The 14,090-nt window shown below is 38.2% G+C and overlaps 1 protein-coding gene across 1 annotated transcript in view; it reads right to left on the bottom strand.

The window, feature by feature from the left end:
- Positions 1-14,090, bottom strand: part of ANKS1B (ankyrin repeat and sterile alpha motif domain containing 1B) — a 793,190-nt gene that overhangs the window by 544,122 nt on the left and 234,978 nt on the right. The window contains exon 10 of the mRNA XM_037513805.2: positions 1,462-1,627. Within this exon, the coding sequence (XP_037369702.2) occupies positions 1,462-1,627 (166 nt within the window). The remainder of the gene's footprint in view (positions 1-1,461; positions 1,628-14,090) is intronic.

The following is a 14,090-nucleotide window of genomic DNA, read 5'->3' as shown; positions in this document are numbered from 1 at the left end:
ATTTATACCTTCTCAAGATCTAGCCCTGCTTTCAGTCAATGACTTTTATCTTAACCCAGAAATTGAATCCATGTGGAGCTACATATTTCAGAATTATATTCCTAATCATACTCATTCTCTCTTCCCTCTGGGGGGACCAATGTCTGTGTTTTCTTAGACTAGCTCAGCTTTAACTTCTACCCATTCTGTTCTCTCTTCATTCCTTACTTCCCATCTTTTGATCTCCACAGTAAGTTCCTTCAACCTCTAACCTTGACCTAGCCTTACTATTCTAAAATAAACTATGCTCAGTGAAATAAGTCAGAAGTGAAAGACAGTTACTGGATAGTTTCACTCATCTGTGGAGTATAAATAACCAAAGAATCCAAGCTGGCAAAGCACACAGCAAAATAATTCTTGGACTCAGTGAAAAATATACTGATTACCATAGGGAGTGGATGGAAAAAAGTTGGGGAGAGAGGATAGGAAGGAGATTTGGTGGAGGGTAAGTGAAGCATGTGCACATATGCAAGTATGAAAATGTGGCCCCAAATTGTATAGTTCTGTAAACAATTGATAACCAATAATAATAAAAATTTAAAAACCCTGCCATTTCATGTTACCATCATATCTCTGCTTTAAATCTTCAGGAAAGGGTAATCTGTACTCTTCACTTTCATTTTCTTCCCATTTCTGACATTTTCTCTGTTAACTTCCAGAAATCTGATTTTATTGCCTCACTTCTAAAATTCACTTTTCAAAAATAAGCAGTAATTAGATTGTCAAACCAAAAAAGCCTCTCTTCAGAACTTGCTTCAATTTCTCTGAGGTGCTGATATGTTGACCACCCACTTGAAAACTCCTTTCACGTGCTCTCATGTCACACCCCTGCCTGCTTTCTTAGAGGTAGTGGAGAAGTAGCCAAAAGCAAATGGGGAGGTTGTCAAGACTCATGTTCAAGCAAAGATTCCCCCCCCCCGAACATATTAATCTTAAAATAAGACACTTCCAATTTCCTTACAGGGATAATGTTCCCTTGCCTTTTTCACACATAAATAATCTGAAAATACCAAGAAAGGTATATAATATACAAAGTTGATTTGATAACTTGAAACAGGATGCAGAAAGTACATCAAAAGCACAACTCCTGACAGCAAATCTACTATGAAGTTCTGAAGGCCCCAAAGCTTTATAAATGACCTAGAAATTTTTCCACCTATTAAAAGATTTTCAAGTGACTTCACCAAGGCAGTAACACCCCCATGAGGTTCTTTCTAGAAAGTTAAGAGGCTTCACATAAAATATCTCCTAACTTTACCAAAACACATTTCAAAATGTAAAAACCAAAAAAGCAAAAATCAATTATTCTATCAAAGCACTTTCATTTTTTAAAATATCATGGGAAAGCAAAAGATTAATCATATAGCGTTATATATATAATCATGCCAATTTAATTTACTTAATTGTGAGCAAAAATATTACCAGTTCTTGGTGAAGGAGCCCTTGCAATTTCTAAGGAGCACGGTTTCTTTGTAACTGCAGTGTCCGTGAGATCACATAGAAAGTTCTCATTTTCTGAAGGAAATGTATCCAGAGAAGCAGATGGTTCGATTTCCATAGTGTAATTCCTCTTCTTTGGATAGGACTCCTGAAAGGAAGGAGAAAAAATAAAAATAACTTTGTGATAAAGACACAGCCTGTTTAATTTATAAAAACTAGAAAAGTTAACCAGGTTCATCAGTTCTTCTGAAACTGATTGAGAAAAGATGATTCATCTGATTGATTAAGTTATGCAATCATGTAACCTTAATATTATCAGCGACCTTTTTGAAGGGTCCTTACAGTTTAGCTCCCCTGATTGTACAATGAACTAGAAAAGTTCATCATGAACTTGCTATTACTCTTGTCATGATCTCTTTTTTTTACTCTCTGTACTTTCTAGTTGTGGAATGAACTGGTTAACTGATCACCAATCATTCAAAGACTTTCTTCCTTTGCTTGATTCCTGGAGACAACCACATGACTCAATTTGGGCCAGTTATAAATACAATGAAATTTGCTGGATACATCTAGGGAAAAAAAGCAAGTCAGCTTTTTTATTGTATATCACTAATTGGGTTTTCTGTCATTTAGAGGTAAATGTAGTCTCAACACTAATATTTCTCTTCCTGAACAACGTTAACACACTAAGGTTACTTTTACCAGGTTAAGAAAAATTATCTGATTCTGTATTACTGAATCTTCAACATAGTCTAAAAAAAATAGAATTCATTTTATAAGATCATTTCTTATACAAAGTATTAGAAGTCAATAAATATTTATTGGGTATGTATCTTATACACACAGACACATATATGGAGAGTTGGAAACTACTAAGGCATAACCTTGATGTCAGGAAGCTCACAGTTTATTGGAGAAGAAAAACAGATTATCTGCATGATGAATTTCATAATTAATCATGTTATGTTTTAGATACTTTGCTGCACCATGAAGTAAACTTCACTATCCAAAGGAAAAGACATAAGAAAAAAATAAACTTACTTTCAAAAACTTCTGAGATAAATCCAAGGGTTGGTAAAGATTTAGTATAAGTTTCTATTTTGCTATAATGATATTTACAGTATAATAGAATAAGTATTCAAGGTCAGTGCAATTGCTTTCGGACCATGCCAGACCCTCACACATCAAAGAGTCAATTATGTTCACTTGACTCTATTGAAAGCAGGAAATTGGGAGTAATTTATTTTTAACAACAAAGGGTGACAAAATAGGAAGCATCCAGAGGAAAGCAATCAGGATGGTATATGATTTAAAAACCATGTCACAGAAGAAATGATTAAAGGAACAGCAATGGCCTATCTCAGAGAAGCCTAACAGTAGCTTAATAGTGTTCTCAACATATTTGAAAGGCTATCCCTCAAGAGCTATCCCACAAAGTGGGGAATGGGAGAAGCTGCAGTGGTAGATTTATTTTAAAGTTTTTAAAAGGCAGAGCAAGGACCAATGCTTATAAGCAAAGAGGGCAAATTTGGGTCAATGCAAAAATAATTTCCTATGAATTAATTATACTGCTTAGCTTTTTAAAAAAATACACTAATAAATTAGCTTTAAATATAGCACTAAAAAGCAATAGAAGGAAATCCTTATTAGTGGAAATCTTTCAGTAGAACTATCTATTGATAAAATTGTGCATAATACATATTGTACAGGGCATACACCAGATGACTATAAACTTCATGAAGATTGGAATAATTATGTCCTTTTTAGATGCAAATTACTTTGCTTTTCAGTTTGGTTACTATCATTGTTTACTGTTTTGTACATTAAAAGTGAAAGATATCAAGATTATAACAAGACTATAAACAGTCTCTAGCTTAAATACCAGTTCCTCCCACATTAAATTAATCAGAACAGTCCATTCTTCACAGATTTGATTAAGATAGAATTTGACTATGTTTGTGAAGAACTATGAGTATTTTAAAGGTCTTGAAAACTACTGAAATTTAACCACAGTGTAAATGAGTTTGTTTTCCCCTAAAAAGGTAAGAAACAGACATTTATTAGAGAAATATTAGAAAGTAAAGAAGAAAAAATTACATGAAAACCCAACATTCTCACATAATGAATAGTCAACTTTCAATGTATCTCCTTTACTGCTTTCCCCTGTCAATATGTGTGTGGATATGTGGGTTTGTGTAAAGGAAAGAAAAAGTATTTTAAACAACAATGAAGGACATCCTCTGGAGTAAGTGTCATCTCTTCTCACTGGGGAAGAAATCCTTCCTACATGGCTTCCTTATGGAAAAGAAGTGCCCCAAGGATGGAGATGGTTAAACAGAGCAAAACTGGGTTTTGAAACAGAATGTTTCATGTTTTCAAAAAAGAGGGACATTCAACAGAACACCTGGCAAGCAGCCTTTAAAAGAAGATATGTAAGGCCTCCCTGGTGGTGCAAGGGGTTAATACGCAACCTAGGAAGCTATCCGCAGCCACTGCAGCACAAGTTCGATCCCCAGCCAGGGAGCTACCCACATGGTGCGGCAGACCTCTCCTGATTCACCCGCTGCTCCCCTCAGCAGTGTCTTCAGTCCATCTGCCTGTTCTGTTCCCCACTCTGTCTCTGGTGAATCCTCTTACCCCCCCACACACACCTCTGGCCTGTACCCTGGCTGTACCTTGTATGCATAAATATATAAATTTAAAAAAAAAGTAAAAGAAGCTATGTGAAATGACAAAGCACTGAAATGAATCCATGGATTCCAATACTCAGTGCAAGGAACAGAATACGACCATGGAAACCTTCTCCTTCCCCCTTGTCTCTCCCTTTCCATTCCCACCCCCTCCCTTTCCAGCCAGGGCAAATCCTGTCCTGAACTTTCAGCTTATAATTCCCTGGATTGTTGTTAAAAATACAACTATATACATATGTATATACATATAAATATAGTTATATAACTATAAATATTATATATTATGTGTGTGTGAGGTTGTTCAGTACTGCATGCTTTTAAACTTCATATATGTAATATAAAACGTTCTTGTTCTTCTGTGACTGTTCTCAATCAATAATGTTTCTGTGTTTCATTTACTTCCAAGGTGGCACAGAAATCCACTGTATAGGTATTCCATAGCTCACTTATACATTCTCCTGACAATGGACTTTTAAACATTCCCAAGGTGTTTTGTCATTTAAAGCAATGTTGCTATGAGTATTTCTGTACAAAGGTATATAGTTAACGAGGGTATTGTTACCTATTCCAGTAGTCGGGGAACAGAGTGTCAAGAACAAATGAAAAATGAGAAAAGTGAATGAAATCAGCGTTCTACACAAACAGGAATTTGAAGTGGGAGGTAATCATAAGAACTGGATTTCCTATAGATTCTATTGAAATATTGAGGCTAGATTGTGATTTCTCCAGTGATGAATATTAGTGTTCCATAAATCTCATCTAAAGATGCTAAATATAAACACATAAAAGCCTCCTATTTAATGCTTTAATTTACCTCTAATAATGCATTGTGGCAAATATATGTTTACATAATAAATGTAAGTAGCAATATACCACAATCATACTTTCTTTGGTCAACATTACTGTATTGAAATTTTAATGTTTTATTTTTAAGGGCATATTATTTTTTCTTATTTTTCTTTATTGAAGAAGCATTGTTTACACCACTGTGTATGTTTTAGGAATACAGGCTCACACCTCTTCAAATGTATGTCATCACACCACATATACCACCAAAGTATCAACAATTCTCCACCACAGTGCAAGACCCCCCTCCATGTTTACTCTCACTCCCCCGCAACTGGTAACCTCAGTGCTGCCATTAGAATCCAAGGGTTTGTTTAGTTTAATGTTTCTTTGTTTTTGTATCTTTATATTTTACATGATTGAAAAGATCAGTATTTGTCCTTTTTCTGATTTATCTCATTTCATGTAATGTCCTCAAATTCCACCTATATAGTCACAAATGGCACAATTTCATCTTTTTTGTTTACAGCTAAGTAGTATTCCATTGTGTATATATACCACATCTTCCACTCCTCTTTATCCACTCATCTTTCAGTGGGTACTTAGATTGTTTCCATATCTTGGTTATTGTAAGTAGTACTGCAAAGAAGGTAGGGGTGCATATCTTTTCAAAATAGTATTTTTATATTTTGGGGGTAGATACTTAGGAATGAAATTGTTAGATTATATCATAGAGCTATGTTTAATTTATTGAGGAAATTTTGTGCTATTCTCCATAGACGCTGCAACAATTTACATTCTATCAAAAGTATATAAAGGTGGGTTTTTACCCTTCCATATCCTCACCAATGCTTGTTTCTGATCTATCATATTTAGACTAAAGAAAGTGCAAGTCTCCCCTGCCTATGTGCTAATTAGAATCAGGAACAATCTGGCTTAGTAATTTTATAAAACAGGCTAACTGTCTTATATTGACCATCCTTTGTATGTCTGTCCTGATTTTATCCATCAAAAGTGCTGAAGGATACTTGGCCTTTGACTTCTGGATAAACTTATCAACAATCAATAAGCAGAGGTATGGGTACAGGCATTTCTCATAAGTATCAGTTATGTGTTTGTTTTTTTATCAGAAGTAAGATGACTTATAGGTTTTTCTGAGCTACTTTCATGTGGCATCTCTCTGAACTTGCCACTTAACCATAAGGGGAAGCTGTGGCAACTTCATTAAAACTGCAGGAGACCATGCCTGGTATACTCAGTCTGGTACTGGGGTCCACATTGGAGGATGTGCGAAACCAAATTGACTGTTTTCTATGGATAAGGGTGAGCAAATGTTTACTATCAAACCCATGTCATGTGAGAAAATACTGAAGAATAAAAGGTACAGGAAATATGTATCACATCAATTAGAAAAGTAGAAGAGTGATTAAAATTGTTTTCTATTTGTAAAGATGATAACAAGGAGACATATTTGGGCTCAAGATGAGTTTTCTAACAATTAGAGGTTTTGCTTAGCAATGGTTCTCTGCCATTGGATGTCTTCAAGCTGAATCTGCTCAACAAAACCCAATTCTCCAGAGAACAGAAGATGGTGGTTTGACTTAGATGAGCTTTAAGATGTCAGGACATAAGACAATGGGAACAGAAATATGACACAAGCTACTTACACACTTGCATTACTTCCTAAATTCTATTTCTCATAATGGGAGTGGGCTTATGGCTCATCTAAGTTAAAGATAACTCACAATTCCAAATGACTCCAAGTAGGTGAAAGTTTTGAAAGTGGCCTGCTGTTCAGACATGTCCTGCAATATCAAGAAAAGATTTACAATGACATTCAAAAAAGGAAGACTACAACAGAAATATGGAACAATAAGAAAATAATAAGAGGGGCCTCCCCTGGTGGCGCAGCAGTTGTGCGCTGGGTTGCGAGGCTGCCCACAGCCTCTGCAGTGCCAGTTCGATCCCAGGCCACCGGCAAGGGTCCCACAAAAAAAGAAAAAAAAAGAAAAAAAATAAGAAAATAATAAGAGATGTTGATGGTAAGAATGAGTAACAGCAGAAAAGCCTGGAAGGAAGAAGCACTGATAACAGTAGTAGCAGAACAATGGCTTCTCAAAGAAGTTCCCACTCTCATTCCCTAGAATCTGTGAATATATTTTGCTATGTGGCAAAAGAGATTTTGCAGATGTGATAAAGATAAGAATCTTGAGATGGGAAGATCACACTGGATTATCTAGGCAGCCCCATGTAAGTGCAAGAATTCTAAGTGAAAGTGAGAAGGAGATCAGTGTCAGAATGATGCAGTGTGAGACACTTGACTGGTCACAGCTGGCTTTGGAGGTGGGAGGCAGCCGTGAGCCAAGGAATGAGTGAAGTTCATAGTAGCTAGAAAAGATGAGAAAATAGATTCTTCCCTAGAGTCTCTTCAAAGTAAGGTGGTCATAACAACACCTTGATTTTAGCCCATTGGGACACATTTTGGAGTCCAAGAACCATAAAAAAAAAAATGTGCATTTCTTAAGTTACTGAGTTTGTGATGACTTGTTATTGCAACAATAAGGAACTAATACAGTACCATCAGTAGAAGGCATCACCTGGAGCAGCAACAGAGGCTATTAAGGGCTCACAGAGGGATACTGAAACTGGACTCCAATTTGAACCCTGTTATATTATGTTATGACTCAATCTTTTAAAGAGTGATTCTTTAACTTTCCAATAGTCTTAAAGTTACTGCAGTAGTATTCTAATAGAGTTTTCCTCCCACTCCATCTTGAATTTTGACAATTCATCCTAAAGATCATTTGGAAAAAATACCTGTGTAACAATAGCCAGGTATCAGTTTGAAAAGAGAAAAGTAATGGAAGGAGATAACCTTTATCATAGTTAAATAAATTATAAGTGGTTCTGGTGTAATAATCAAAAGGCAATAGAGAGGATTTTATTTTTTTTTTTATTTTTTTTTATTTTGTTTTATTAGATAATAAATTTTATTGTTATATTCCCCATACAATTGCAGCGCCCCCATTCTGACCCCAATCCCTCCACTCCCGCCCCTGCCCCCCTAAAATTGTCTCTGGTTCATAGTTTTTTGTTGATTTTGATTTTCACTTTCTTATAGTTATTCATTTTCCTGGTCCCTTATTTAAGTTTTCTAGATTCCTGCTATGAGTGAGACCATCCGGTATTTTTCTTTTTCTTTTTGGCTTATTTCGCTGAGCATGATCCCTTCCAGCGCCATCCATGTTGCTGCAAATTGCATGTGTTTATCTTTTTTGAATGCTGAGTAATATTCCATGGTATATATGAACCACATCTTCTTGATCCAGTCATCTATTTTTGGGCATGTGGGTTGTTTCCAAAGCTTAGCTATTGTAAACAGTGCTGCTATAAACATAGGGGTGCAGGTGTTCTTTGGAATTGATGTTTCTGTGTCCTTTGGGTAAATACCTAGGAGTGGAATTGCTGGATCATATGGAAGCTCTATGATTAGTAGGTCCAGAAATCTCCACACAGCTTTCCACAGTGGTTGGACCAGTTTGCACTCCCACCAACAGTGCAGAAGAGTTCCTTTTTCTCCACACCCTCGCCAACATTTGTTGTTGCTAGTTTTTTTAATATGTGCCATTCTCACTGGTGTAAGATGGTATCTCATGGTAGTTTTGATTTGCATTTCCCTGATTACAAGTGATGTTGAACATTTTTTCATATGCCTGTTGGCCATTTGCATTTCCTCTTCAGAGAAGTTTCTTTTTAGCTCTTCTGCCCATTTTTTGACTGGATTATTTTCTTTGTTGTTGTTGAGTCTCATCAGCTCTTTGCAGATTTTTGTGATCAGTCCTTTATCATTAGTGTTGGGTGCAAAAATGTTCTCCCAGTTGGTGGGGTTTCTCTTTGTTTTTGTTATTGTCTCTTTTGCTGTGCAGAAGCTCTTTAATTTGATGTAGTCCCAGCTGTTTATCTTTGCCTTCACTATCACTGCTTTGGGTGATGTGTCTGTAAAGATGTCTTTGATGTGCAAATCACGTAGTGTTTCGCCTATATTTCCTTCTATATATTTTATGGTTTCAGGTCTTATGTCTAATTCTTTAATCCATTTTGAGTTGATTTTTGTGTATGGTGTGAGGTAGTGGTCAAGCTTCATTCTTTTGCATGTAGCGACCCAGTTTTCCCAGCACCATTTATTGAACAAACTTTCTTTGCTCCAATGCATAGTCTTTGCTCCTTTGTCAAAGATTAGTTGACCATAAATCTGTGGGTTTATTTCTGGATTTTCTATTCGATTCCATTGGTCTGTATGTCTGTTCTTGTTCCAATACCATGCAGTTTTGATGATTATGGCTTTGTAGTATAGTTTGAAGTCTGGGAGTGTGATGCCTCCATTCCCTTCTTTTTTTTTCAGGAGAGCTTTGGCTATTCGGGGTTTTTTGTGATTCCATATGAATTTCATCAATAATTGTTCTATTTCTTTGAAGAATGACATTGAAATTTTGATTGGAATAGCATTGAATCTGTATATTGCTTTTGGAAGGATGGCCATTTTAATAATGTTTATTCTTCCAATCCATGAGCAGGGGATATTTCTCCATTTCTTTGTGTCTTCTTCTATTTCTTTTAACAGTGTTTTATAGTTTTCTTTGTATAGGTCCTTTACCTCTTTTGTTAGATTTATTCCCAAATATTTGATTTTTTTTGTTTCAATAACGAAAGGGATGGTTTTTTTGATTTCTTCTTCTTCAGATTTATTGTTTGTGTATAGGAAGGCTACTGACTTTTGCGTGTTGATTTTGTATCCTGCCACTTTACTGAACTGATTGATGAGTTGAATTAGCTTTTCTGTGGAGTTTTTGGGGTTCTCTATGTATAATATCATATCGTCTGCAAATAGTGATAGTTTGACTTCTTCTTTTCCTATTTGGATTCCTGGGATGTCTTTCTCTTGTCTTATTGCCCTGGCTAGGACTTCCAGTATTATATTGAAAAGCAGTGGTGAGAGTGGACATCCTTGTCTTGTTCCAGATCTTAATGGAATTGCTTTCAGCTTTTCACCATTGAGAATGATACTGGCTGTTGGCTTGTCATAGATGGCCTTTATGATGTTAAGGTATGTTCCTTGTATCCCAAGAATTTCAAGGGCTTTTATCATGAATGGGTGTTGCACTTTGTCGAAAGCTTTCTCAGCATCTATTGATATTATCATATGGTTTTTATATTTCTTTTTGTTGATGTGTTGGATAACGTTGATTGATTTTCGGATGTTAAACCATCCTTGTGTCCCTGGAATGAATCCTACTTGGTCGTGGTGAATTATCTTATGGATACATTGTTGGATTCTGATGGCTAAAATTTTATTGAGGATTTTTGCATCAGTGTTCATTAGGGAGATTGGCCTGTAGTTTTCCTTTTTTGTGTTGTCCTTGTTCGGTTTTGGTATTAGTGTAATGTTGGCTTCATAGAACGTGTTTGGTATTGTCCCTTCCTTCTCAATTTTTTGGAAGAGTTTGTGAAGGATAGGCACTAATTCGTCTCTGAATGTTTGGTAGAATTCATTTGTAAATCCATCAGGTCCTGGGCTTTTGTTTTTGGGGAGGTTTTTGATTACCATTTCAATTTCGCTAATTGTAATTGGTCTGTTTAGGTGTTCTATTTCTTCTTTATCTAGCTTTGGGTGATTGTAGAGTTGTAGGAATTTGTCCATCTCCTCTAGATTGTTAAACTTGTTTCCATATAACTGTTCATAGTAGTTACTGATTATTCTTTTGATTTCTGCTGTGTCCGTTGTGATTTCTCCTCTTTCATTGATGATCCTGTTTATTTGTGCTTTCTCCCTTTTTTCCTTTGTGAGCCTGGCTAGGGGTTTGTCTATTTTATTGATTTTTTCAAAGAACCAGCTCTTGGTTTCATTGATCTTTTGGATTGTTTTTTTAGTTTCAATTTCATTTATTTCTGCCTTGGTTTTTATTATTTCTTTTCTTCTACTGGTTTTGGGGTTTTTTTGTTGTTCTTTTTCTAGATCTTTGAGCTTCGAGATTAGGTTGTTTCTTTGAGTTCTTTCTTGTTTCTTGATGTGAGCTTCTATTGCTATATATTTTCCTCTTATTACTGCTTTTGCTGCATCCCATACATTTAGGATATTGGTGTCCTCCTTGTCGTTCAATTCAAAAAAATTTTTAATTTCTTCTTTCATCTCCTCATTAGTCCAGTGGTCTTCCAGTAGTGTGGTTTTTAATCTCCATGAGGTAGGAAAGTTCCTTGCCTTCTTTTTATGGTTTATTTCTAGTTTGATGCCTTCATGGTCAGAAAAGATGGTTGATATGATTTCAATCTTGGTGTATCTGTTGATGTTTGTCTTGTGCCCCAGTATGTGATCGATCCTGGAGAATGATCCGTGTGCGCTTGAGAAAAATGTGTACTCCGTTTTTTTGGGGTTTAGTGTTCTATAGATGTCTGTTAAGCCCAATTGCTCTAGGTCCTTATTTAGAGCTTTGGTTTCTTTACGTATTTTTTGTCTTGTTGATCTATCCATTGTTGATAGTGGTGTGTTGAAGTCTCCCACTACGTATGTGTTTTCTCTGATGTCTGTTTTCAGAGAGGACAACAGTTGTCTGATATATTTTGGTGCTCCTTCGTTTGGTGAGTATATGTTAATGAGTGTTATTTCTTCTTGAAGTATTGTCCCCTTGATCATAATGTAGTGACCATTGGGGTCTCTTTTTATCTTTTTGAGTTTGAAGTCTGTTTTATCTGATATAAGTATAGCTGTTCCTGCTTTCTTTTTTGGTCCATTTGCTTGTAGGATTGTTTTCCATCCTTTAACTTTGAGCCTATTTTTATCTTTTGTAGCTAAATGTGTTTCCTGGAGACAGCAAAAGGTTGGGTTTTGTTTCTTAATCCAGGCTGCAACTCTGTGTCTTTTTATTGAAGAGTTTAGTCCATTTACATTTAGAGTTAATATTGATATGTTAACATCTGTATTTGCCATTGTGTTTGTCTTTCCTTTGATTTTATTTATTTATTCTTTTAATAACTTTTTTTTTTTTTTTGGCCTTCTTTCATTGTTATTCGTCCCTCTGAGGTTCTGGCTTTAGGACTCCTTGTAGTATTTTTTGGAGTGGGGGTTTAGTTGCAATGAAATTCCGGAGTTTCTGTTTGTCTGGGAAAGTCCATATTCTTTCTTCAAAGAGGAAGGAGAGCTTTGCGGGATAGAGTATTCTTGGTTGGCATGTTTTCTTGGAGTCTGTTGACTATGTCCCTCCACTCTCTCCTTGCCCGTAGTGTTTCTTCGGAGAAGTCTGATGTCAGCCTGATTGGCTTTCCTTTGAATGTTATCTGTTTCTTCCCTCTTGCCAGCTTCATTATTTTTTCCTTGTCCTGGATTCTTGGGAGCTTTACTATTATGTGTCTTGCTGTATTTTTCCTTTCGTCGTGGAAGTTTGGTGTTCTTCTTGCTTCTTGTATATCAATTTTCAGCTCCTCCTTCACATTTGGGAAGTTCTCTTCAATTATCTCTTTGAATATTTTCTCTGTTCCTACTTCTCTCTCCTCTCCTTCTGGTATTCCTATAACTCTTATATTTCCTTTCCTCATGGAGTCAGATAGTTCCCGAAGTCTTTCTTCATTCTTTTTCCTTCGTACTTCTCTTTCCTTTTCTGTTTTGGTTCTTTTTATTTCTGTGTCTTCAAGAGTACTTATTCGTTCTTCCATTTCATCAATTCTGCTTTCATTGCTTTTCCCAGAATTCTTTAGTTCTTCCATTAATTCTTTGATCTCCTGCATTTCTTTTACTTCCCTCTTTAGGGACTCAATTTCATTCTTCTGATCGTTGATTATTTTTCCCTTATCATTGTTTTCCTTTATGACTTCTGTCAGTTTTTTAATCACGGCAATTTTAAATTCTCTTTCTGGAAGGCTCAGAAGTTCTTCCAAGTTACTGTCGTTGCCATCTGGGGGCTGGTTTTCTTTTTGTGGTGTGCTTTTTCTCTGGAGAGTTGCTAGGTTGCGTGTGGTTCTTCTCCTCCCTACTGTCTGTTTTCTAATTTGCCGTATGCGTTGGGACACTGTGTAGTTGGGACTGGCCGGCATCTTGGGTGGGCTTCTCTGCTCCCCCCTGGTTCCTCCAGGAGTCATCTGTCAGTTTCAAGCAGTCTTTACTGGAGAAAGGTCCCTGTTCTAAAATGCCGATGTGGGGACACACTCCCCTGTGCGCCTGGTCTGCCCCGGCGGTGGGTTCCTGCTCCCCCTCTGGGCTTGGACTGCAGGCCAGAGGGGTTCTGGCGTGGGCGAACTTCCCCCGCTCACCTCTGGCTCCTGAGGAAGCCTTCTGCAGGTAGTCTTTACTGAAGAAATGTCCCTATTCTATAATGGTGATGTGGGACACACTCCCTGCGCGTCCGGTCTCAGGCACACTCTTCTGCGCGCTTGGTCTGCCCCGGCTGTGGGTGCTCGCTCTCCCTGTGGGCTCAGACTACTTGTTCGGAAGGGGCCCGGCGTGGGCTAACTCCCCAGCTGGCCACCAGCTGCTTCAGGAGCCTGTGCTGGCTTCAAGTCGCTAGGTGGCGCCAGAGATCTCTCCTAGAGCCCTTGGGGAGCTGATTTTCCACCCCGTGGGACAGGGAGCAGAGCAGGGATGGTAGGGTACACCTCAACGGCTTTGGGGTGCTGTGTCTGCCTTGTGCCCCACCGTCGTGGGGAACCCACGCCCCTAATTTCGTGCCCCGGGTCTCAGTTCCAAAGCCCTCAGTTCCAGGACGCGGGCTGTAGCCCAGATCAGTGGCGCGGGAATGGCGCCTTTTGAATCCCGCTCCCCTGCCTGGGCGCCTGGTTCCTGCTCACTCCGGGAGGGCCTCCGCGCGTCTCCCCGCAAGCCTAGGTCGTCTCCCCGCAAGCCTAGGTCGCAGGCGCGGGGACCTGGGCAGCTGCGATCCGATCCGCGCAATCCGCGCCGCTTTCCCCGCGCAATCCCGCTCCGCGTCTGTTTTTCCAGCGCGCCGCTTCCGCGCAGGCTTACCGGGCGGCCGGGGCTGTGTGCTGGGGCTGGTCTCCTCCTGGGCGGGGCTCTCTTCAATGGCGCCCGGAGCTCACCTCCGCGGCGGATCCTGCGGGGGTTCTCCACAGCTCCCGTTCACAGGGTGTGGT

Source organism: Talpa occidentalis, unplaced genomic scaffold, assembly GCF_014898055.3.
Source record: "Talpa occidentalis isolate TD23 unplaced genomic scaffold, MPIMG_talOcc4v2.1 talOcc4.16, whole genome shotgun sequence".
In the NCBI taxonomy this organism is placed as follows: Eukaryota; Metazoa; Chordata; class Mammalia; order Eulipotyphla; family Talpidae; genus Talpa; species Talpa occidentalis.
This window is presented reverse-complemented; position numbering and strand designations above follow the sequence as displayed.